Raw genomic sequence first — 26,222 nt, 5'->3', positions numbered from 1 at the left:
TCACACTGAAGAGTGTTGTTGTCAGTATAACATTGTAGTGCCAGGTATGGTGGCATTCCATAGCATTTGTTGGCAATTGGCACAATAAACTTTGCTAACTGTGATCAGTAGCATCTTCTCCCATTACAATAAATAGATCCATACCTTAAGCGAGATATAGCCAAGATATTTCCAACATGTCTAGCATGTTTCATAAAGACAAAAAAAAACAGTAACTTTGATAAAATACCCTCAGTTATTTCCCTAAAACTTCCCCACGTAGTGGCGGCCTGACTGAACAGTCAAGTTGCTTGTTTTTTGTTTTCCTTCCTCTAACTTTATTTTGAAACACCTCAGCGATAATACATATAAATAACCAAGTCTTCTCTTTTTTCAGGCTAGGCTAGCACTTGTGCACACTTGTTCATATTAGAGGGGGTTTTGTGTTGTCTTAGAGCAGTTTAAATAAGCATTTACTGTTAAAAGAACAACTTCTGCATTTGCGTCACACTGTCCACTGTTCAGTGTTTGTGTGTGCAGGTGCTTCAGCGTGTGCTGAAGCTCATCGATACGGCCTTCTTCTGCAGCCATTACCTCTGATTCATGCCTCAGCCCTAATGGTCAAATCATTAACATTATTTAGACCACAGGCTGATTGCAGATGAGAGTCCTTGTGTTTACTCATAAAGGCATATTTATGTGCTTATTTTATATATATGTGTGTGTGTGTGCTTTTTTGTCTCCGTCTGTCCTCCGGCTGCTGCAGGTATTGATCTACATATGGTCAATGAGCAAGGCTAACAACACTACAATAGTCCTCTCTCACCCACTCTTAATCGATCTCGGTTACCACGGCGTAAATGGTTCTCCTTGGTGTGTGAGGCGACCTGCCGCGTTAGCCTCCTTCGCTGGGATTAGCCAGCATTGCCGCACACTCCCAATGTTGGAGGATTAGCAGCTAGTTGACTGTGGCTTATCGCTGCAGAGTTGGGATGTAACTGTAAATATCCACTAACCGTCTAATGTAAATATTCAAAAACTCGATGACACCGACATGTGTTGCTAGCCGTTTCTCAGTTAGGAGGGTTGTGTCGTCATTGATTTCTCTGCAGCAAAAACTGAAGGCACAGCATTCGTCTCCCAAGAGAAACAGACAAACAAAATACAGAGCATATCAATACGCCGGGTCAATAGAGCGGGATATCTCATCTGTTTAAAGGAGCATCTGTTTTTGGCTTGGGAGGGAGTGGAGGACGGAAAGTCACAAACAGGGGAGGAATCGGTTGATTTGCGGGGATATCCCATCTTCCTTCCACATCGTGTTCCTCTCTTCCTCCGTCTCCGGAGGCTCGACAGAAAAAGCAGGCAAACAAAGAGAAGCAAGAAATGTTTCTGGTAGCATTCACTTTCTCTACCGGTTAATAAAAACCGTACTGTACAGTTAAACACTCTTGCGCTCCGTCGGTGACTCAGAGCACTCTCCCAGCCCCCATTTCATCTCTCTCTTTTTTTTTTCCTCAGACTGTTTAAGGCTTAAATCCCTCCATACTGAGCGACTTAACCCCTCTCTTTCATTTTGCCCCCTTTACTAGTGCTTGCATCTACCAGCACCTATCAGCTGCAGTGTGTATATGTGTGTGTATGTAATCAGTAAAGTGAGGTTTTAAGTGCCACGTTCCCGGCACGTGGCTGCCTCACGGCAATGAGCCTCACAGGATTGCCTGAAACTCCCACACATTCTTCCTCCTGTAAGAAGTTAGACTTTCTCGTCGTCTGGCGATTTGGGTTGCATGGACCTGTCAGCTAACGTATGCAGCCCTTGGGCTTAAATACCCCCACAATTTGGGATCACTGCATTCTCTTTGTATCCTTGGAAGTCATCTTTGTTGTTTGTGTGTGTGAACTAAAACACAGATGTCTTTTGAAATCGGCATCAATTATTGCAGGTAAACGTTTTTGCTGCACATATCCGTCTACGTTTTTGCAATACGGCAGCTCGCAGTAAAGAGCACAACACACAAGAAACACAGATTTTTGACTCTGTGAACCGAAGTCCATACAGCGAAGGAATAAAAGCAGGTTTTGAAAGGGCAGATATTCATGTTCAGAAGGTTGCGTTGGAAGAAAGAGGCTCAACATCCAACACACTGACAACCAACACGCCACTATGTGGAATTGCATTTAAGTGATTGTATATCCATTCACTTTCAATGTTCATTCCTGTTTATTATTGTGTTCTTACTGTTATACAAAAACACAGATAATAGCCTTCAATGCTCCTGTCAAACATTTTAAGACATTAAGGGAAGTTTCTATGGAGCCACTGGATAATTTGGATGAATGAACCATCAGAACCAATAAGGGATATTTATAAAAAAATAAATAAAAATAAAAAATCACATACTCAACATCATTTATTAATCATAGCAAAGGAAATGCAATTTCTGCATATCCAGGAGACATAAAAGCTGAAAACAGTCAGGAATCACATCAGTGTGACACAGCGACAAGAGACCAGGAGCCAAGTAGAAATATTTACTCTAACATGAATTATGACCATAAAACAACAAAGAAAACGAGCACAAAGAGGGAAATGTTAGTGGACGTGTATTATATATATATATATCATGTTCAGATTGATTCTGTTGGTAAAGAAACTATTTGGGTTGTACAGAACCTGTTTTGAAATCCACCAATTTCTAGTATTTCCTACAATCTGCTTCTGGTCTGCTGCAAGTGACTCTGATAAATTGTCTAATAGAGAAATTTGATCTAGATTTTAATTTATTTTTACTGATTTAATTCAACATGCAGTTTTTTTTTTTTTTAAAGATTTCTGTTTGACTTTAAGATTTTTTTTTTTTTACATGTGAAACTTGCACAATTATGAAGCTAACTTATTGCTCTTTTGAAATAATATCCTGCGTGAGGATATGAAATGCATAATTTGAACATAACCTGCCCTTTCGAGGGGTTTAATGTTTCAGAGAAGTGGGCTGAAAATGACAAACTCGTGGAGCTGATGGGTGTTAGTTCACATTAGCTATCTGCAGCTCATTAAATTAGCCAACAAGTGGCTGGCAAATTAACAATTACGGCGGACTCTCGGTTTTATCTGCAGCACCTATCTCCCAAGGCAAGGACACAGTGGTTTGAAGTATTTTCAGGGATAAATCTGTGACCAGGCTGTATATTTGTCTCATGAGAGAAGAAACCGCAGCAAGCAGTGCAGCAGAAACAAAGAAAATAGAGTTATCCAACACGGGGAGCACAAAAAAGAAGAGTAAACAGATTTAATGATGTGGACGTTCTGTCTTTTCAAGCAGCATTAGAGTACAGTCTTCTTATTGACTTGGCAGTGTGTGCATAATCTTCAGCAGTAAGAGCCTAAATGAGGCTTTTTAATTGTTGGTTTATGTAAAAGTGGCTCAATGCATGGGTAAACAGACGTCACGAGTTTATCCCCTGGGCTTCAGCTCCTCTCTCTGTTTCTCTTCGTCTCTCATTTGATGGAGTGCTTTCAGATAACTTCAGGCGTTGCCACCTCCTCTCTCTCTCTCTCTCTCCTTCCCTTTTTCTCTCTTTTTTTCTCTCTTTTTTTCCTTCTGTCCGGCTCTATCAGTCTCACCCCTCTGCCCACCTCCATTGCTTCCTCTGTTTTTTTTCCCCTTCCTCTCATCCCTTCTTCTGCGGTTCCTCCCACCCGAAGGCCATCAGTGTGGCGAGAACCGTTCGGTAAACGTCTGGTGCCACGCAGAGTTGTCAGTAAAGCTTGAGCTAATTAGCAGAATCACAGAATAATTAGTTTTTCTTCTTGTCATTTAATTCCCACCATCCCACATGAACCTCATCCCTTTCTCATGCCATCTTGAGCTCCAGGACATTTCTGCTCTCCTGTTCCTTTTCATCCTCGCTTTGTCTTGATTTTTCTCCTTACTCGGAGTCTCCAGACTGCGCCTTCGTTTTACCTCTTCTGTCTCTTTCTACGTCTCCCGGTGCCTGTTTCCCTTCTACATCTGTCTCCTCTCTCCCCGTGGAGTGCTTTCCCGCCCACACCTTTTTCTCTATTGAGGTTTCTCTTGCCGCTGTTAACTTAGACACATGGTCGAGCTTGTTTTCTCACTCCGCGCCTTCCTCCCACTCTGCTTCCATCCTCCCCTCCCTTATCTGTCGTTTTTGCTCACGCTCTCTTTCCCTCTCCAGCCCAGTCTTATTTATCTGAAACACCAGTGTTTGTTTACACATCTATTTCACCCCCCCCCCCCCCCCCCCCCCCCCCTTTTCTTTTTTTTTTCCCCCCCTCCCTTTCCCCCCCCCCCCCCTTTTTTTTTTATTTAAAACCCCTTTTTTTTTTCCCCCATCTTTCCCCCCCCCCCCCCCCCCAGCTTGGCCAGTGATCCTTCCCCTTGAAATAATAGTAAAAAAAAAAAAAAATGGTTTCCAGTATATATTTGCTTCACCTTCTTCTCCTGTAAATTCTCTTCATCACCTGAGGTTGTCTGTTTGCTCTGTTTGCTCCCTTCCATCATCAGTAGAAACTTTTTCCCTCCATTCCTCCTCATGTTTTGTATCCTCCCACCTTTCTTTTTAGAAAGAATTACTCCTCTGTGGTACTTTGTTTTTTTCTTTCTTTCTTTTTAGAAATGAGGAAGACTTTCTGGTCAGAATATAACTGGAGCTTTACACCTCATGTTGTAAAAGCCCTTTGGTTGATCTGGTCGAAGCCCTGACTATATGAGTAACAAGCAGCATTTTCTAAACCATTTTATAAATATTAGAGCGGCATAAAGATGCTTCATCTGATAGTTTTTGAAGCGTCTACAGTCTGAACGGTCATGTTGCATTTCATTCGACTTTACGTCATTGACTTGAGACGTGCATCATAATTCTGCACCAGAAGATACAGTTACAGTAAATCTAGATGTAAATACTGACTGAAAATTTTAATTATAAAATTAGGAAAGAAGTCTGCGCCAGTGAAGCGGATCGCGTCATAATCCCACCACTCGTGGCTCTTGCTGAGCATCCAAGTGCGCTGATGTGTGACGTCAGTGATGTTGTTCCATGCGTTCGGGTCACTTTGGGGTCATAAACCGCTCACACTGAAGTCTGATTGCTGTCATTTCATTCAGCAGTGTGAACGACAAGCCAAAGAAATGTCGTCTATATCTGCTCTCTAGCTGCGGATCTTATTTGTTGTGTGCATCAACGGTGACAAGAACAGTCAGAGGATGGCAGCAAACGCAAAGCAGATATGAAAATGATGAGTCGGACATGAGGAAAAGAAGAAGAAAAACAGATGCGCTTGTTGACTGGTGCATGTCCCCAACATTGGTGTTATTCAGGCCACTCTGTTATCTTTAATTAGACATGAACACCCAAATTATTCACATGCTGGTTTAGATTTGTGCGAAATAAAGTCCAAATTGCATCATTCAATGTTGGTGCTGAACTGTTTCGGATAAGTCCATATTCACCGACGTTCTTCCTTTTAAATGTCAAGTAATAATAATTAAAAGGGACGATACGTCTTAAAGTTTCTCCACTGGTTTGTTCTGGTCCAGTAGGTGCCAAATGTTTATTTTCAGCCTAATTAGATTTCCTTGGATTTGGGGTCATGTTTCACATCGCCTGGTAATAAAATCGATTGAGGCAGACCTGCTGAGCATATGCTGTCATAAATCACCTAAAAATTGGGCTTTTAAGTGCGGTTTCTTAGCTACCTAGTTTTGTGCAATATAGGCATCTTTTTATTATTATTATTATTTGGATCGCTCTGCCTGTGCGCCATTTGGAAAACCGTTTTTTACAGAATTAGACAATAAGAGACACCGAGGCCAGAGCATATACTGGGGTTTTAAATATATCTACCTTGCATCTACGCATTCTAAGTACCATTGCGATTCCACGCTCTTATTTTCTCTGAGCTTGCTCACTTTTGCACAATGCACTCGCAATATTTCGCTCCTTTTGTTCCATCGACTACAGTACACCTCTGTCCTTGTGTCTCTTCTGTCCATCTGCTCTGCTGAGTCGTGCGATCAGGAGAGGCTCCATACATCACCTCCCCACCTCTCCAGGGACAATGCTGTGGAGGAGGGGAGGGAAAAAAAGAGAGGCTGTGGAGATTGGACGAGCTTTCCCACACATGCACACACTCGCGCGCACACAGCACCACCAGCTGTTAGCAATGACTGCAAATTGTTTTCCCTGCACCTATTTGTAGCACACAACTGATTGCAAGGCTCTTTCTCTCTAAACACACATTCCTCTGCTCATATGTCTGCACAAGCGCGTCCTGGAGTTGTACCCGAGTTTGTTTTGTTGTTCCTTTTTAAGTGCAATCTGGGACAGACCGACACTTGGGTTAATGCGATTTCCATTTTCTGCTTTTTGAGAGCACGGCGTTATCCGGCGACAAATCGACAAGCTCTCGTTGGGAGCAGAGAGACGAGGAAGGCCAAAGATCGAAAACAGGCAGAGTGTGTGACTGGCGGAGGGAGAAGGTATCGGCGAACGAGCGGAGTGAAAGAGACAAACAGAGCAAAATGAGGAGAATTTAGAGAAAGACACAGTAATGCACCCGATGTGGGAGGGAGGGCTGCAGACGGAGAGATGAGTAGAATGCAATAATTTGATAAAGCAGCTGAGGAATGGAGGTTTTTCTACACTCTGACGCTTTTAGTCCCATTTCTACTTTTTTACGGCAGATTTCATCATATTACCAAAGGCCATTTTGGCTCTATTGTGGATAATAGGGTGCTGTGGAATTATTGGAGATGCTGGCTTAGATAATGGTCATTCTCTCTCCGTCTCCTCTGCACTGGAGGGGGAGGAAAAGGCACAGGAAATACAGCCGCAGGAGGAGGAGAGATTAATGGCCTACAAAGATGAGCAGAGTTGGGGGCGATGAAGATAGCAGAAGGTGCTGCACTTAGAAAGGCAGCTTAATGTGCGAGACAAAAGGAGGTAAAGATGGGCTGTTCTCTTCGTAAAGGAGTGTTTTTTGGGCGTGATCAGGCTGATCTCTGGTTGTTTACTTCTAATGCAATAAGTGCACAAGAAAACCAGATTTATTTTTCATTATTTGCCCTCACAGACGCAATGTACCAACAGAGCAGCATATAGACACTTAAATATGCATCTTCTGCTGAAGTATTTCTACAACATCTATGCCTTTGCATAAAAAAAGGCTTATTGTGAGGAATAGTTGCAGCACTTTTTTGGCTCAACTAAGAAGAAAATGCCAGTAGCTATTTTGTTAGCTGTTGCACCTCATTTTATGGCTGGATATCTACCAGTTGTAGCTTTTGTATGAGGAATGAAATTGAGTGAAAAGAATATTTAATGTCCATTTCATGTGTATTGCAAATGATGGGTACTTGAACAATGTTTAGTTTAATCTCTGAGGATCGAACCGCATTCAGCTTTGAGGACTTTCAACGGCCTCATACGTGGCCTCACTTGGTTGAATTCCCATAATCCTTCTGTCTTCTTTCGGTGGGAAGCAACTCAAAGTCTTTATAAAGTCAGGTTTACAGCAGATTAAGTCAAAAACGTTTTTCGGGCGATACAGAGCAAGCCTCTTGACCACACCGCTCGAGACGAGTTTTGGATCATTTTTTGTACTGGTTCTGCGTGAAAATCCCAGATGATCAGCGGTTTCTGCAACATTGAGGCCAGCTAACACCGCTCCATTCAAAATGACCTAAATCCTGTTTTTCACCATCAGGAACCTCTGTGCAAACGTCAAGTCATCGTCACCAAGTTCAGATTTGTAGGTTCACTGTACTGTCAGCCTGGTCACTATCAGGCTTGATAAAGGTGTTGCATTGGATTGGATCCATTTTTAGTATTTGTGAAATGTTTGTTAGCGACAGGAAAGAATCTAAAGAGATTTTGGTTTCCTCCAACTTGACTTAATTGAATTTAAATGAGTGTTTCATACTATAGTGACCTCTAACCACTATGCAGCATTGCACACAGTGGATTACTTGAAGGGTCTCTCACTGGAATATGGGAGAACGGGAGGAATGACTCGGGTTGCTATAGGAATGCTGAAATAAGATGGAGAGAAGATGAGGAGGATGGAAACGGAAGATTGTCAAAGGATGTGAACTCGGTTGGGATGAAGAGCAGAAAAGGAACACAGAGATGGAGAGACTGAGGGACAGAGGGAAAGAAAAGAAGGGCGGGGGAGGGGGGTCTATTACCCTGAGACTAGAGCAAAGTGAGAGAAAAGATAGAGAGACAGAAAAAGAGTAATAGCCTTACAGCTGCACCTAATGGCTTCTCTGGAGAGGAGAAGAGAGAGATGGAGGGAAGGAGCGCAGAGGAGGAGAGGACATAATGAGGAGGCTATGACAGGCTCAGATGGATTCAGACATAGAGGAAAAGACAAAGAAAGGTGAAGGTTATACAGCTGTGTGGTAAAGATGGAGTCAAATAAATAAATGGAGAGAAAGAAGGCGAGAGTGAAATATGGTTGATTCTGAGGCAGGGGGAGGACGTCGACGCTAAAAAAGCAACCTGGAGAATAAAGATTGATGAGCTCAGATGAAGAAAAGCAAACGTGAAACGACGCAGGAAAAACAAATGAAAGCTGCAGAATCGGAAGAGGAGCGAGGAGGAGAGTGAACAAAGAAGGAGGGAACATGGGGAAGACGGATGGAGCTGAAGGGTAGATGGAGAAGGAGGGAGTAAGAGGTGGAAGTGAGAGAGAGAGAGAGAGAGCACAGTGGCAAAGCAATCAGGTGAGGAGGAGATTGAGAGGGGAGCACGGGGAGGGTGGCACGATGGAAGAGGAGGAAATTGAAGAGGAGGTTTTCTGGGTGGATAAAAGGGCAGTTTTCTATGTGTGGGGGAGAGAGAGAGGGATGGGGAGGGCGGATGGATGCGTGGAGCGTATCTTCACCTCCGTTAACAGCCGTGTAATAGCGCTGATCGCAGCTGTGAATAATTCAAAACGGCTAGTTGGTGAATTCTCGTTCAGAGGAGAGCAAATAATCACCACGGCGATAGGATAACCTTACAAACACAAACACAGGTGGTGTGTCGAGCGTCCGTATGGGGCTGGGCTCTCTCACCGCTCTCAGACCCGTCGTCAGTGAAAGATAATGAGTAATAAGGAGCGGCAGACGAGAGGTTCCACAACAATTAGATTAAGCAGAAACACCTTGCCTCATCAGACAAACGCACAAATCTCCCGGTTTAGAGCGCACAATTACATCACTTAGTCATTTACAACTCATCCCTTCCACGGCGCCTGCCTGCTGTGCCTTTAAGGTCTCCATGACGACCGTTTCCAGGGTGATTCAGTGTAGCACCTGGTCCCTCTCAGGGTGGTAAGCTCGTCTGCTCGCCACCAGTGATCTCATCCCTTCGCTCCGGTCGCCTTTCCAGCCTCTCATATCCGTGTCGGGTCCGAGGTCTCCCGTCAGCTCAGTGTTCGGCCGGCCGGCATGGAGGTTTAGAAAGCTGCTGGAATTTGATGGATGACGGTGAAAATTAGTGGTGCAACAGAACATTGACGGCATTAATAGCCAACGAGCAGGAAGCTAATTTATGCATCAAGTTGCTTGTTGTTTCGCCTGTGTCATGTTATTCGGTTAACTCTGTTTCTAAATAATTGTAGCCATGATGCCACTCTTTTTTTAACACAGTGGGGGAAAAAATCTATAGTTTTGCTTTTTATTGTTGATATGTTTGTGCGTTCTGTCATCATTCAAAGCAAAAAGTGATTGTATTTGTGTGGGAAATTAACATAGAACTAGTTTCTTGTTGAGGATGAACTGGCAGAAAAGTCTCTGAGATTCTTCCCTTCTCCAATCATTGAACCTTTTTGGCTCCCGGGCTTGTTAGTTAAGACGGCACCTTCTAAAAAAATGCTATTTATCTATTATTTTAACTGAAGAAACTACATTGCTTAGCCAATCAGAGCTGCGGAGGTGCACTGATTGAAGGAGCTCCACTCTCAGCATGGATTTGAACTTGTGTCTTTAATTACTTAAGCAAAGCTCACAGTTTTTTACCTAATTCTATAGTCTAAATCTGCTCCTTAGTCACATCTTTTCGGGGTTGGTACTGCCTCTAGTGGCGTGGGGTGGTTACACAGCTAATATAATTGCATTACTAAATCAGAATACGGCAAAGTATTTTGTGTCGGGTTGGGGGGGATAAGAAGGGTTCGGTGAATGCGCATATGCAACTGGGGGGTTCTGTACCTCAAAAAATGTTAAGAACCACTGGTCTACAACAACATTTTACCTGAATTCCCCACCTGGCAACATGTAGATGTTTTGTTAGTCAACATTTGTACAAGAGCTTTGCAAAAATAAACATAATTGTGGCAGTGTCACGCCACTTCAAAAGAGGCTGGTCAGAGTTGATGGATGGAAATAGAGAAAAATCCTGGATGAAAACCTGTTGGAGGTCACATACGAGTTGAGACTCAGGAAGACGCTCACCCTCCACAAACGCGTAGAGGCAAACCAAAAAGTTTGAAGCTGTAATTGCAGATACATTTATTTGTACAAAGTATTTACTAAGAAGGGCATGGGTGCATATGCACACCACACTTTTCAGAACTTTAAAATAATTTCAGTAACTGAAACCAAACTACTTAAAAAGTCAGCGGACATAAAGGCTACGGTTAGCTAATCACTGTTCACTGCTAGAGTAATTTAGTGCCATCACGTGTCAGGTTAAACGCCAACTAAATCTAGTTAACTGTTTGAACAACCATTTCTCACGCACGGTGCATAAATAAGAGGAATGCGGTTAAACGAAATTTACACATTCCTCCCCTGCTAATCAGCCAAAAAACAAAGCAGCTGCAATGACTCAAAGCAGGTGTGGAGACGACGCGGTTGAACAAACGGTGAGATGAGCCAACTTCATTCGCAAATGCAGCCGTCTTCTACAATAATCGTCTGACTTTACACTGGAGACAGATTACATGTGACATTGGACAAAGCAGATGTCACATTTGGAGAAACGGATATGCTTGTCTGAAGTGGGTGTGTAACGTGAGTGCACGTCGCCGACTGTAAAAGTAAACGCCAACCGGTAGATTTGTCGTCGCCGAAATCGGGAGTTTAGCGAATTTCACGCTGCACGACTGCAAACGAGCGTGGAGTGACATTCCCTGCTGTATGCCGTCTGTGGGTGGCTTCCTGTCTCTGCAGAGAATTCACTTTGTTAAGCACAGCGCCTCCAAACAGAGCTCCTGCTGCAGGGATTCATTTACTTAAACTGATCCCCTCCTGCATGCCTACATGGATTTCACAGTGTCCCTGCATGGCATCACCTCGCTTCAGTTATGGTTTGAGGATGATCCCGAGAACCCCGTTAGGCTACCTCTTTATTGGCTTTTTTTGTTTTTTTCTTTTTATTTTCCTTCGGTCTCTGATGGGAGGAATTCATGGTAAATTTTAACTTTGACGTTAGCCCGAAATAACGTGCGTGTGCGCCAGTGTGCAGATTCAGAAGATTCAGAAATAGGCCAGTTAGGGTTTAGAGGAGAGAGATGTTAGAGATTAAACAGACCTCTGTGGGGAGCAAGGCTCTTCTTCAGCAGTTTAAATATAACTCCCCTCTGGGGGGAAACTGTGCAAGTTTGTGTGTCGGTGTGTTTTAAGGGGCGGGGTTAGGGGAGGTGAATGGATGTGCTGTTCCAATCGACAAGGCGTAAAAAAATAAAAACTTTTACCCATTGTCCACGTTTTGTGGGCGTAGGTTGTTTATCCTGTGATTTTTATGACAAAAGAGAAGTTTGTGGTATGCTACGATGAGTAAATTCTAGGATGTCGAGGCTACTTTTGGAAGAAGTCCTGAAAAATGACGGTAGATGATGATGTCAGTATGCCAGAGTGATGTCTTCTTTACTTGTGGCGCTCTGGGAATAGTCAGTACGGTGAGGTCTGGCTCCACCATCTGCTCAGGGTTAGCGTGTTTGTGTGTTTTCATATGTGACTTTGTACATCAGTCAGCAGGTGGTGCACAGCATGCATGGTAATAATGCTTTAACCGTGAGCTCCAGTACCCAACATCCCACACGGGCAAAATATGACCCGAGAATCAGAGGTTTTAACATTGAAAAGTCAGCGGCTTAACCAAAAAGAAGTCTGTGGAAACCACGTCAAGTTGGCGAGTCTTCATCTAAATCAAAACGGCATTTTAAACATCTTTTTTAACTAGGCTCCTAACAATGTTTTCTTCGCCTTGGTGGGAAGGTTGCTTTTGTAGAACCAGACAAAAAGAGTCCTGGTGGCTTCCTTTCTTTACCATTTCATTCTTTAACAGTTTTCTTTTCATACCCAAAAAACCTGAGGTCAAAAAGAAGCAGTCTAACATGGGATATATTCTTGTTTTGTCTTGTATACAATAAGGTTTTGACTTTGCTTGGGCAGCCATGGTCTTTCTATACTCTGTGGTAGGAAGAGACCATGGCAGGAATTCCTTTACCTTTATTCCTTAACACCTAAACCGACAGGCATGCCCCCAAATTATCCAGATTTAGGTCTAAAATGATCTTTTAATATTTTCCAATATGTTTCTGCTGGCTAAAATTGGCTCTATATACTGTGTGTATATATATATATATATATANTATATAAATCTGATCATCCTAATATTCAAAAACTTGATTTGTGTTGCCTCGACTGTCAATCATTTTTTTTGTCATTTATCTGTAAGAACTAAATAATTTTCAATGTGACATTTTTTTTAAATAAAATGTAAAGTAAAACTATTTTTATCTTTTTTTTTTTTTTTATAAAATTGACATTACTTTATTCTTTTGCATAGTTGGAAATATTTCTTAAATAAAACATCTTCAGCTGCGCAAACATGAAAGATTTTTTTCCAGAGCATAAGCTCATTTCTTCACAGCGGGGTTAATAAGTCTAAAATTCCCCTACCACCAATTTGATAGCTGCATGTTTTCTGAATGAGGTCAAGATAAAGAGCTTAAAACAATAGGAGGTAATTTCCTTTTTCTTTCTCCACCAAATCCATTAACTGTCTGTCATTGTGATCATTTTCATAAGTTTTTATTAAGATGTTTCTTTGAAGAAACGCCACACTGGATTTTGTGGTCCTCCCTCCATCAGTCACTGGTTGTGAAGGGAAACCAGTCCACAGGCTGTGAGCCGGGTTACCACATGTCTGCACCTTCTCCGCGTCCCCAGAAGGGTCAGGGTGTGTGAAGTGTGGTCCTGTAGGACGTGGAGGTGTTGATGAGCGCTGGCTGCGAAGCGTGCCCTTCATCAACCAGAGACGACACAGACTCGTTCCATGCAGCCGCAGCACAAACCATCCCCAGCTGCGTCGCTGCTGCAGATCCGAACGCAGGCGCGAGACGTCGCGCATACAGATGTGCTTTTCCGTTCGCCGTCTCTGTGTTCTTGCAGCTGTGTTCTCTGTAAGAGTTCTCCTCACCTATCCGAACCTCTCTGCTTCCCCTCACTCCTCTTTACACCGCCCTGCTCCCCCCTCTTCTCTTTTCTTCTCTTCTCGATCACACAAGTGGGTGACAGATATGAGCGACTTTGTGGAGCACACAGACACCCAATGCTCTGTTGCCAGCCACCGCAGCTCCTCCAGGCTGAGAGTATATGTGTTTTCTCAATGTGCAAGCTGTAAGGCTTCATGCAGTGCTGTTTTAATCTGTGTTTGTTTTTTTGATTTCCACTGTGGGCGCCCTGATTTAGGCGTCTGCATGTGTTATTTCATAGTAGCAAACGCAACCTTTAATCTCTCTCCTGTGGGATTCATTTCAGGATGCAGATACGCCTTTAAGAACACACACACACACAGCAAAATGCAGTGGCCATGTTTCTGCTACATGAGACCATGACAGTCTCACTAACGCACACGGGCAAGCACACACACACACGCACACTTCCGCTCACTTCAAGTGTAATGCAATCACCTGGGCTCTCCTTGCTTCCTAACTCAATAAAGCTGACAGGCTGCAATACACACATACACACAAACATCCTCCGGAGTGACCGGTAATACATTCAGCATCTCTTTCATTTCATCCTTCTTTCTTATGCTGAGCAGCAGCTAAGAGAAGTAGCTCCTGCTGTGGATTGCTTTGAAAGTTTGTGGTCTGCGTGGAGCCGGTGGTGTGCTTTTGGGGTAGGACTGAAGAGGTGGAGAAAGATGGAGCCGGTTCGAATCAAAACACACTCTTTAGAAACGTTTTGTTTTAGCATGAGAGGAGTTGTTCAGGATTTCTAAATTAAGGTTGTGTAAAAGGGTTATATGCAGTCAATATCTTCCTTTTAGGAGATAACTCTCATTGCATCTAGGCCTGTCACAATAATCAATAAATCAATTGATAAATTAAAACAAACTCAATAATTTCCACTGGTATGATTTATTGTTTATCTCTTCTTTTTCTCTCTTTCTAAAAACTGAATGATAAAAGTCTTCAGTTTGGTGCTTTTTCTCAGTCAGCCCTTTTTTGAAGGATAATTTCGTCTACAAAGACTTCAAAATGAATTTTAATTGTTGCTTTATTTATTTATTTTTATTTATTTATTTATTTATTTTGGATATTTAAAATGTTTTCCAGTTCCAGTGTTAAAGGTTAATTAGAACTGAAACTTTACTGATCTTTGAGAATGTGTTCTTGCATTATTATTTTGCCATTACCATTGTATTACTTAAAAATAGTCTCAAAACAACAACATTATTGTTTATCACAATAACTGCTGGAATAATTTATCGACCAGCAAAATTTGTTATTGTGACGGGCCTAATTTCATCTTCATTTAGTTTAAATCATTGTCACTGGTACTGAGGCTGAAGCTAACGGCTAATATCAAATTCTATATTTATACACTGCGGGGAATGACCTAGGTACTACAAGTATCAAGTGACAGTTTTATTCGAAAGGTCAAAGTAGCTGGAGGCTCTAAGTATTTCTGTGATATGGCCACAAGAAGTAAAACTCATTTTCTATTTTTGTTTACATCTTACAATAGCAATTAGTAAGGTTATCACAGCTAGCATAACTGAAACAGATGTCTATGTATTCCTGAAAGAAAACCATAAGCTAAAGTAAGACATTTCCCACTCCAGCATTTGCCATAGGTTCAAATGCCTGAAGGATAAATAAGACAACTTTTCTTTATGCTGTTCAGCCATCCTGTTATCTGTTCAAGGTCTACTCTCTCTCTCGCTCTCTTGCAGTCAGAATAAACCGCAGACATGTCGCAACGTGTCATAAAAAATTGTGTTGTTACTGAAGTACGCATTACTGAAAAGTTTACTTTCTGAGGCTGATCAAGATGAAAATTGCCTGATTTTCAGTGATTCTCTAATGAGGCGGTCTTCACTTTACTGCTATTAGACTTTGTCTCTGCATCACTTTATCAGATCGGAAACCCATCAAATGTTTCATTCTTGATGCACAGGAAGTTCACTAGTCTGCGCTAGACAAAAGTGTCTCCTCTGATTCAAATGTGACAGTGAAGTTGTGTACACTATTGTGATGTTGTGATGTTTTTGGTTATGGAGTGTATTAAGAGTGTAGAAGTCAGATTTTGGACTTGGCCCTTCTCAGATTAGTCGTTAGCTTCAGCAAGTTTGACCAGCTAATCTGTATTTATAGTAAATGAATACAAACGGAGAGAAAGAGAGCTACTGAAGTGATCGTCTGATGAACTCAGTTAGGAAAGATTACTAAGGACTCTGACTTGAGTGTAACTCTGTGTTTTTTGTATGCACACTGTGTGAGATTCGTTGGGGTCTGCCCAGCGTTTCGAAGGGTGACGAGGCACGGCGGCCATAACCGGTCCTCCGAGCGCCATCTGCTCATTGCCGCAGCTACTGTTGCCAGGGTACCTGCTCTCCTCCCTTCCATGGCTCATCACCTCCAAGCTCAGACTTGATTTTTTTTTTTTCCTCCCTAAACGAGATCAACACTCAAAGTCTCCCGCTTAGTCCCTCATGCTGCTCTCCTGCCTCCTTTCTCAGCTCACACATGATTTATTTTCTCTTTTCTTTTCCCATCAGGAAGATGCATTACTTCCACCAAAAGCTTTTATTCCGTATGTCCATCTTTCCTGTTTAATCCTTATTTGTGCGGACATGATGCAGGCTCCCTCTGTTTAGAAGGGGGAGATCTGAAGAGAGAAAGGAGAAAGAGAGTTTGGAGGAGGCGATGTTTAGAGAAAAGGGAAGAAAAGAGGAAGAGTGAGATGGGGAGAGAGGGACAGATCGTAGATCAGAACCGTCATGATTGAGCCATCTGCTGAGAGGAGGCCACTGAGACTCTCTCACACACACACACACACACACACACACACACACACACACACACACACACACACATTCCTGAGATTAAAGATCTCCACTGCCACCTGTTGGTAGCTTCTCAACACCGCATGCTCTGCAGGCAATCATCTGACTGCTCTACCTCCATCAAGGCACAAACAAGCGGAGATGAGACACGTATCTGTGAACATCGATCAGTCTGGTCTGCTTGTCTGTTAAGCCGGTCTTGAGCGGCTGACTCTGTTTGCTCTGCAGGGTGTTTTGGTGCTCTAATATACAAGCTTTATCTTCACCTTCCTCCTCTCTAAGAGGAGCAGAGTCTCAACACGGATTATGAGGCTTTGACTCTTTCAGAACATGTCGAGGACGGTTGTACTTTACAGAATTTAACCGAGACTATGATTCGGCACCGTAATCCCGTTTTTGCCGTTTCCTGCTCGCCTGCAGGTAAATGTGATTTGCCGTACAAAGTCTGATGGTCTGTGTCTGTTGCCGTTTTACATCAGCAAAGTGCAAATGCTTTGCATTGGCCCTGAAACGTTCCTTCTGCTTCCATCTTTTCAATTGCTGGCAAGCCTAAACGCTGTCCACTCTTGCTCTGCTGTCTAACCTTTAATAGACCCATAAACGCTGCACTCCCATTGGCCAGACCAGGCCATTTCATCCTATTACAGATTAGCATACGGCCGAGTGGAGAGGGAAGTGCTCTTTATATGATAATGAGGAGCTAATGTATGCAGAGAGGACAAACCAGCGCCCCACTGGGAGGACTCAGGATGGCCCATGTCTGTCTTTAGTTTTGACTGTCTCTCTCTTTGTGAGCTGAAAACCACCAAATACAGACGGAGTAAAGCTGCCACTGTACGAGGATGTGGTTCTGTGAGTGCACTGAATGTTTTTCTCATCTCCACCTGATTCCCGATGTGTCATGATAAAGAGCAGTCAGTGACTCAGAGCAGGATGTTTTTATCGCCTGAAATTACTTCATTAGGCGATGAGTTGCTAATGGGACTGTTTTTATTGGGTTTTACCCACAATGCGTAAACAAGGACATAAATAAGACTTGGAAATTTCAATTTCTTTAGAGTGAGAGAGGATTACAGTTCCCCACTTCCCTGCCTTGGCAGAGAGGGAACAGAGGCTGCTGAGAAACCGATCCCGGCATCCCATCAAAAGTTTGTACCAGCTTGTGCCAGTACATTACAGTTTGTCACTCTTCACATCTAAACCCATAAACACAGTACCCATGTCAGAATCCTTTGCATAAAAGTTTAATGTTGCTTTTAGTATAGCACATTTAGGAATTATGAAGATGAGTAAACATAAAAATGCAAAAATTTTATTTTATCATTTGCTGAAAAACATAATTACACCCAATTTCTGTTTTAATTTTATTCAGATGCAAGTTGAAGCTTTTGAAATATAACATGACTCTAAACGAAGCCTTTTTGAAAGCAATATAAACTTTATTTGTCTTCAATTTAGAGCTACTGCCAAAGTAAAGCCTCGTTTGCTCGTTTTTTTTTTGCTGGAAAAATGTGATTCATGCTTCCGTTACATCACATCCGGATCGCTGCAGCGTACGTCAATCTGGGTCGGTTACTAAGTGTGCAGATTAAACTGGCTTCCCATATTTTGAATTGAATTTTCTTTCCTTTTTTTTATTACCTCTTAAGGTTTTTAAAGGGTCTGATCCAGTCTTTCCTAACTGATCTTTTTAACATCTGCTCACCAGTGAGAGCTTTCTGAATCCCTTATATTTTCCAGGAACTGAACCGAAATCTGAAGGTGATCCAAAGTTATGGAACAGTTTTCAGGTCCATTGTGGGTGCACCTCTTACACCAGAAATATTAGTGTCACCACGTAATGTTCATTGGTTTCGCTTGGACTTTGCTCCAAATAGAGCAAAAGACTATGGGAATAGCTTTTATTAGTGACTTTTAATTGTCATTGCTTGATTGTTTTTAAAATGTGCTTTTTGAATAAATTTGCTATTCAAACTGACTTGTATGTTGGTGCGAAGAGTAAGCCGACTTATTATAAAACTACTGCTTATTTGACTGTGTTTAGTGATGGTTGTTTATTCTTGTATATTTTTGTGATCTATAAAGCTCTTTATAGTTGCACGTGTATTTGATAAGCACAAAATAAAAGCTGTGTTTATAGTATATTTTAATATTTTTTTGCTTAGTTTTACGGCAGTAAAATGTCACCATATTACATGTTACAAAGTTTTACCTGAAGGTGTAGTCAGAAGAGATGGCTTGTTTCAAATATCAAGCATTTAATTTTAAAACTACTTGCCATGAAACAAATACAGACTGTTAAAAAGTCAGATGTGAGCAAGGAGCTTTAAAAACAAACAAACTAGTTTTGGTTAGTGTTAGACTAATTCTCCCTCTTTTTTCCAAAAATAATATTTAATAAGACACCAAATATTTAATTTCTAAACGCTTTAGTGTTGATCACATAATTACCTGTTCAACAGTCTTCCTGACCTGTTGCTTTCTTCTTCTTTGATGTTTCAGGAGCAAGGCGTGGTGGGAATGTCCCGGCCACCAGGTGCAATACCCCCTCCTCACCCAGCTGGGGGCATTGCCTCTGGCGTGGGCCCCAGCCAGGGGTCAGGTCCACCTCCAGTCTACCCCAGCAACCAGCAGGCGGCCATGATGAAGCAGATGATGGTGATAGAAGAGAAGAGGATGCAGATGCAAATGATGGAGCAGCAGAAGATCCAGAGGCAGCATCTTCTGGTCGAACAGGTGACAGAAGGACTTTGCAGTCGACCTCCGGCTTGTGTGTGTGCAACACCTAACCCTCTCCTGTTCCTCACTGAAGTCAGGTTGCATGTTTAATTACTCGCATTCAGCCCTCTCCTCACCATTTCCTTTTCATCTCTGTAATGTGTGTGTTTGTGTTTGTGTGTGTGTGTTTTTGGCTCGCATGTCTCCTGCTGTGATAATGTAGTGTTTGCTTTTTATTTCTCCTTCTGAGAGGAATCAAGTGGTAAAGAGTTCTGAACTATGATGTTGCCACCCACCATGTGTCTTTTAATTGGATCAGCAAAAAGGAGACACACACAGACCCGCAAACACAGAAGCGCGTACTGAGAACTCAAACTGCCGCCGTCTGACTGGATATTAGGGCCGAAACGTTTTAGTTTTCTTTTTGGTAATTAATGTATCAGTTATTCCGACAAAGAGAAATGCCACATTCTGCAAATTTTTTTATTTGACTACATGAAAAGATGCAAACAAGCAAATTTGGAAAATACTGTACATTTGCCTAAAATGCAACAACATGCAATTAATTTAGTGTTTGATCATTTGAAGCAAATGATGCATCTGCATGTGAAAACCTCAACCCTTCCTGCTTGATTTAACATACAGTGTAGAGCTAATCAGTTGGCTATTTTTTGGACTAAGTAATTAATAATTTCTATAGCAAAAGGTGCTTAAATAGGATAAAATATTATTTTATTTTTTATGGACTTGAACCAGTTGAAGCTAAAACTACGTCACTTCAGGAGTTCATGGTAGAAGATTTTTACAAAGGGTTTTTTTTTTATCTTAATTGCAAAATATTCACTTTTTTATACGGTTTTGATTCAGTTGCTGCCACTTTATATCATAAGTGAAGGTGTTGAGGAGTTGCTCGGTGTATGTCTATGCCAGCTTTGCATTTATAGACACTAAAATGTTCACCCATTTTTGTTTTGAATTTAATTCAACTATGACTAGGGCCTTTCTAACACAAATATGTATTGTTGCTTTGACTGCCTGCTTAAAATCGCTGTCTGACTGGAAGGTGAACCAGCGTCTCCACATCCGTGTTCCTTGATCTTCATGACGCTGTGTGTTCACTAGCAAACATCTGCAGTCTTCAACAAACAGCTAGACTTATGCCTAAATAAGTCTAGCTGTTTGTTAACACAAAGATTAACTGTGTTAGATGACATCTGAAGGTGCTCATTTATACAATGTTTCATTTAGTGGTATCAGATTTAGGAGCGATGAAAACTTATAGGGGCCACATCTTTCAGATTGTAAATCAAATTTGCAGAGCTTCATGTTGGTTTGGACATAAAAATAAAATAAATGAAACTGTGTTGCAACAAAAATTTCAAGGGGCGTCATTAATGTTGCAAGGCCCTTTTTCTCCGATTCAGCCGTTTTCTTCAGTATCAACTTAACCGCCATCTGCGTGCGCCCAGCAGTGCCAACACCTGTTTCTAACAGGTTGAACATCTGTCTGAATGAAGATCAACATCTGTTCGTATAGCATCCAAGACCTGTCTGCTCTTTTACTGTACCAAAGCCTGTTTTCTGTATCAGGCGCCTGTTTGGCCTCAGATACGAGTCCAGTCCTCACAAGGCCAGCGTTTATCTTTGCTTTATCAAACAACTGATTAACCTCAACTCTACCAAGCATCTGTCTTACATTTACCTCAACAGCATCATTTGCTGCAAGCGTCTGCCTAACTTCCACTGCACCTACATCTGTCTTTTTTGCACAACATCTGTTTCAATTATCCCGTACTAAACACCTGGATCAGCATAGCTAAGGGGCTGCGAACAATCTCACTTAAAACTAATCTTACATCTGTGGCATCTGTAGTTCCAGCGGTTGTCAACATCTGCTCGTTCATTTTGAAACAAAGGTGTGTCACCGAGTTGCTCGGCTTTTATGGTAAATGCCTCAAAAACACATCTATATAAATATATTTACACTTAAATTTGTTTATAAAAGACATTTTGTATTTTGTTGTGGAGAAAAAAAGACTCAATTTTCAGATTTCCTGAGCTGTAAGAAGGTGGATGTAGTCATTTTTAAGAAGGTAGTTCCATGAATTGAGATGGTTGGAGTTTTAATAAAATCTTATAATCTTGCTGAATTATGTTGCGTTATATTTTCACAGTCTTGCATAAAGGAATTGGATATCCTGGTAGCTTACCCTGGATTTAATTAGTGCAAATCAAATAAAAAATAAACGATAAACTGTATTGAAATGCCTGGGGGGAAAAAAATCATCTTAGCGTCTTAAAGGAAGAGGCCAAATTTTCTTTGGCCATCGACAAACATACCTTAACCAATCCTGTGCACAATACCATCATCAAAAGTCATCATCTTTTAGCAGGTATTGTGTTAATAAAAGCAATTTATCTCTGATGTAGAGATTAAAATTTTAGTTTTTGGGCATATCTGGGGATCACAAGTCCTCCTTCTTTATGTGCGCTTAATTTATCCCAGATTAAAACTGTTGAATGTTTTGCTGTGAAGCTACAGAAATCCCTCCCAGGCTTTCATTCAGAAACATTTTTATAATCAAAATGCTTCCTTCACTCAGTTGCTAATAAAATTAAATTGTTAGGTCTGCATTATATTAGGAAAACATTACACGAGCTTTAGGATTTTGCTCATTCAGATCTATATCAGGTACGGACACTTGCTATTAATTGCCTCTGTATCGGTGTATTCAGAATGTGTTGTTAGACCTAAGAGGAGAGTGTTTGCAAACAAAAAATAATCTTTGGTTCATACTCTAAATTGATCTTATAACTAAAGTAAAAGTTTGTTTTATTCGGATTTTCCCCTTTATTTTTTTTCTCTCATGAATGGTGCTGCATGATGATGTCAAGTCCTAAACAGATTTATCTGACCTGAGAGAAGGTTGTGCAGATCTAAAATGTGCTCATAATTATTTGTATTTGTGTGTGTGTGTTTAGCTCCAGCAGCAGCAGCATCTCCCCAGACAGTTGGGCCAGGGCCAGAGGAATCCATACCCCCAAGTCAATCAGTACCAAGGTAAAACGCACAAAATACCCGAGTTCATTCCATAAAAAGGTAGCAGGCAGACGGACCGTCTCATCTACAAGGCTCCGCCTCACATTTTATCACATTACAACCACAACCTCAATGTGTTTTAATGGGATTTTATGTGACGGAAATACCAAAGAGAAGTGCACTTTTGTGACACTGAAGGAAAATGACACATTGTGACAAACACTTTTTCTGGGCAAGACGATGGTGCTAAATATCAGTCCAGAGCAACAATGCAAAGGTTTAGTTCAAAGCATATTCGTGTGAAGGTCAGGTCTAGTCAAAGTTCAGACTAAAAGTTGGCTGAAAATCTTTGAGAAGATTTAAAAATGAATTTGCCCAGACAATCAGACTGAGCTTTGGCTATTTTACATAGAATTGACTGTAGTGGAGACGTTCCCCAAATATTTGCGGGTGTAATTAAAATAAAAGGTAGTTCTGAAACAAGTGTAAACTGAAGGAGTCAGAATACAAATGCACAACTTACATTTCAAGATTTTTGTTTGCAAGATTTTTGTTTCCTTCCACTTCTTACTGCTTTGTATTGATATCCCTTGCATACAATAAAAATAAAATGCATTGACTTTTGTGGTGATAAATGCTAAATGTGAAATTGAGTCCCGTTGCGACTGACTGTATCTCCAGCTGTAGCTCGTCTAATAAGTTAATATATAATACAGACAACCAGCACAAAACTGTTTCTGCATCTCTCTCAGTTCATGTGTTAGAATCTAAAAGCAGCTCTGACCAAATATTCCTGTCAAACCTGTCCCTGTCGCTTTCATCTGCCTCAGTCAGATATATATCAGTCATTTCTGAGTTGCTCTTTCTCCTCTCTTCTGCCTCATTCTCTCTGGGAAAAAAAAAATCCTGATCTGCCTGTTACCAAGGCAACTTGTCCGTCCTGCATCCCCCAGAGTTCCGGTGAAGTCAGTGAGATGGATGAGATGAGGGAAGTGGGAGTGGGGGGGATGTAAGGGGGTGGGGGGACTGGAAACAAGAGGAAGAGGTAGATGGTCCTGGTAGGTAGAACCTGAGGTTGGGAATGGAGGAGGAGTGAAGATGAGTGGGTGAGAGGATGATGGAGAGATGGAGGAGGGGAGTCAACACTCAAGCCATTTATAGCCATTAGTCTGTCTGCAAGTCTGGGAAGGTAAGGTGGAGAGGAAGATGATTCCAGATGAAACTATTGTAGATATACAGCCAGAGTAAAGCTGTGCGGTATTAGAAAAACATGTGGCTGGCATGAATAAAACAAATCATTAATAAGTGTTGATGTTCATAGAAAACGTAGACCTCAGAAATTTGGTAAACAATTCAGGAAATTTCCAGCTTCTTTGGGATGGTGGCCAGACGTTGCATCAATATGTGGATAATGTCTCCATTTATAAACTCAGCTGTAAGATAATTGATGGATAAAACTGAAGAATTTAAAGAGTCGTCATCCAGTTCAGCTGTCCTGCACGGACCAACTACATATACAATTGCTATAAATATTATATTGGAGCCTGTATGCATACCCTCTGAAATATAGCATCCAGCCAGTCCACTTTGATTGCGGTAATGCGCAGATTGTCTTAGCTGGTAGCATTCATGAGTTTCTTCCTACTCATAAGCCTGGGTTGCATCATCCATCAAGTTCTCACTCATCTGTTACATTTCAGGTCTGAACTTTAAGAAGAGGGATTAGTGGAGTGGTGTCAATGTTGGTCCTATTAAAGGATTTAGAGCCATTTTCACTTCCTCAGGCTCCTTCAGTTCTGCTTTAATAGGAGAAACTGTGAAAATGAGTTGCTGGTGCTCAACTGTTTTTATCTGTGTCATGTTTTGGCGAACCGAGGTAGACGGGACATATTTTTGAGATTCCGGAGTTCATTTGTCACACGCGCTGTTATGCACGCGTAGCATACAGTGAAACATGCCCTGAATCACTCCTTGGCTGGAGGATAGACGGAAGGAAAATATAAAACTAGAAATCGCAAGAGGCAACCCAGGAAATGTGCTGAGGAATAAACAGGAAGGAAAAATGAGCAACCGTGACTGTCGTCGTGGGTAGATCGCTGGCTGAGCACAAATTTTCAGTGTCGTCTTTTATCAACAGTGGATATATTGCAACTGAATGATGAAGTAAATAATAAATAAAAAGATGGTTGAGGTGGGAAGCGTCTTGGATCATTTTAATTATTTGATCCATCCGTAGGTCCTGTTGGTTACAATTGTGAGGCCAAGATGTGATGCTGATGATCAGAATGCTTTTTACAGCGGCCATGTTGCTAAGTGTCACTGGGTGGTAAATCCACTTGTGACCTGAGAAAGTATGTGAGTAGAGCAGGTGAGATCATCCGTAAGATGAATCCAGGTGTGTGATACTGTTTATCTTTTCTACTGGACCATCTCCAATGAAGAGAGTAGAAATGACTTCTTTCTGCAGTGGTCCACCACCGTCTCCTCTGTTTTATTCTGACATTCAGGAGGAACTGTTTTTTTCTGGTATCTTCTGACCTGTATCCTCCACATCTTTCATGAAGTCTGTCTCACGATTGTTCAAACTATGAGGAGTCACAGTCGTAGATGTAAAGGGGCTCAAAACACAACAACCTTGTGGGACTCCAGTTTGGAGGGTGATGGTCCTGGACAACTAGAGGTCCACCTTCTCTACAGGGGGGACTACCTGAGGGGAAGTCCAGCACCATACAAACAATTTCATAAACATAATTCCTAAACCTCAGCATTTATTTGTATTTTTTTGTCTATCCCCATTTGTCTGTCTTTTTTATTTTTCTAATATCTCTTTACTTTGCATTCATAGGTCCTCCACAAGATCTGGCATCCAGAAACCAATCGCTCCAAAATATGCGGTCCTCTCGTCTCCTCCAGCAGCAGCAGCACAACCAGCAGCAGATGGTCCAGATGAATTCTGTTCAGGCTCAAGGTGGCCCAGTGGGACCTCAAGCCGACATGGGACTATCCTATGGCACCCAGGGGTCCAACCAGGGTGCCTTATATGGCCTCAACCCTTCAATGAGCCAAATGATCCACCAGCAGCAGCACCAGAACCAAAGCGTCCAAGCCTCCATGGGTCTTCCACCGCAGCACAACCCTGCCGGAGGGCCTCCTCGGCAGGCAGGTGCGGGTCCTGGACTTGGAGGTATGCCCGGGGGCCCCGGGAGCGGCGGGGCTGGAGCTTATGGAGGGCAAGGGATGTTAATGAACTCCATAGCTCAGCAGCCCCTCAAAGGCCCCCCCAAAGCCCAGTCTCAGAGACTGCAAAGCATGCTAGGAGGCGGAGGAGGTGGAGCGGGGATGGCAGCTGGCGGCTGGCCGCAGCAGCAAGGACAAGGTCTGCAGGCCATGGGGGGAGGAGTCGGAAGGACTACAGGAGGAGCCGGAGGAGATATGGTGGGGTTCACCTCCTCCCAGGGTTACGGTATGCAGCCGGGTCAACCTCCACGTATGACTAAGCAACACTTTCCAGGTTCTGGACAGGCTGGCCAGGGAATGGACCCCAGAGTGGGCAACCCGGCTGCAAGTATGGGCAGCCCAATGATGCGCCCTCACATGGGCAATCAGCCGAGGACCAATCAGCCCCGACCCATGGTCATGAACCAGGGGATTAGCCAAGGGATGATGGCTCAGGGGATGTCTGGGATGGGAGCTTTTGGGCCGGGTCCAGGAGGCCCAGGAATAGGGGGAGGAGGAGGTGGACCCTATGGACCAGGAGGAGTTGCAGTTGGGGGTCAGCCACAGGGCTACCAAAGGACAACCAATCAGGACATGTCATCCTATGGGTACGGGGGCGGTCCCTCAGGAGGGGGAGCCTTTGGTTTGGGTGACGGATCGGGGGCGGAGCTGGACTCGGGTGACGGGTGGATGGACGAGCTTTTCCAGAACCAATAGCCAATGGGGAACATTTTCAGAATGAACTCAACTTTGGGACATAACCTGAGAAAGTCCAACAGAAAGGAAGACATGACAAAGACTGGCATGTTTTGTTTTGTAAAACATGAGAGAGATTATAAATAAGTTCTGGTATTATGTTTTCTGTGTGTGTGTGTGTGTGTGTGTGTGTGTGTGTGTGTGTGTGTGTGTGTGTGTGTGTGTGTGTGTGTGTGTGTGTGTGTGTGTGTGTGTG

The 26,222-nt window shown here is 42.4% G+C and overlaps 1 protein-coding gene across 1 annotated transcript in view; it reads left to right on the top strand.

The window, feature by feature from the left end:
• Nucleotides 1-26,196, top strand: part of maml3 (mastermind-like transcriptional coactivator 3) — a 117,197-nt gene extending 91,001 nt beyond the window's left edge. The window contains exons 4-6 of the mRNA XM_008407442.2: nt 18,799-19,032; nt 21,997-22,075; nt 24,900-26,196. Coding sequence (XP_008405664.1) covers nt 18,799-19,032; nt 21,997-22,075; nt 24,900-25,987 — 1,401 coding nt within the window. The 3' untranslated portion in view covers nt 25,988-26,196. The remainder of the gene's footprint in view (nt 1-18,798; nt 19,033-21,996; nt 22,076-24,899) is intronic.
• The last annotated feature ends 26 nt before the right edge of the window (nt 26,197-26,222 follow it).

The sequence above is a fragment of the Poecilia reticulata genome, linkage group LG1 (genome assembly GCF_000633615.1).
Source record: "Poecilia reticulata strain Guanapo linkage group LG1, Guppy_female_1.0+MT, whole genome shotgun sequence".
NCBI lineage: Eukaryota > Metazoa > Chordata > Actinopteri > Cyprinodontiformes > Poeciliidae > Poecilia > Poecilia reticulata.
Note: the sequence above shows the minus strand (reverse complement) of the source record. Positions and strands in the feature narration are given on the sequence as shown.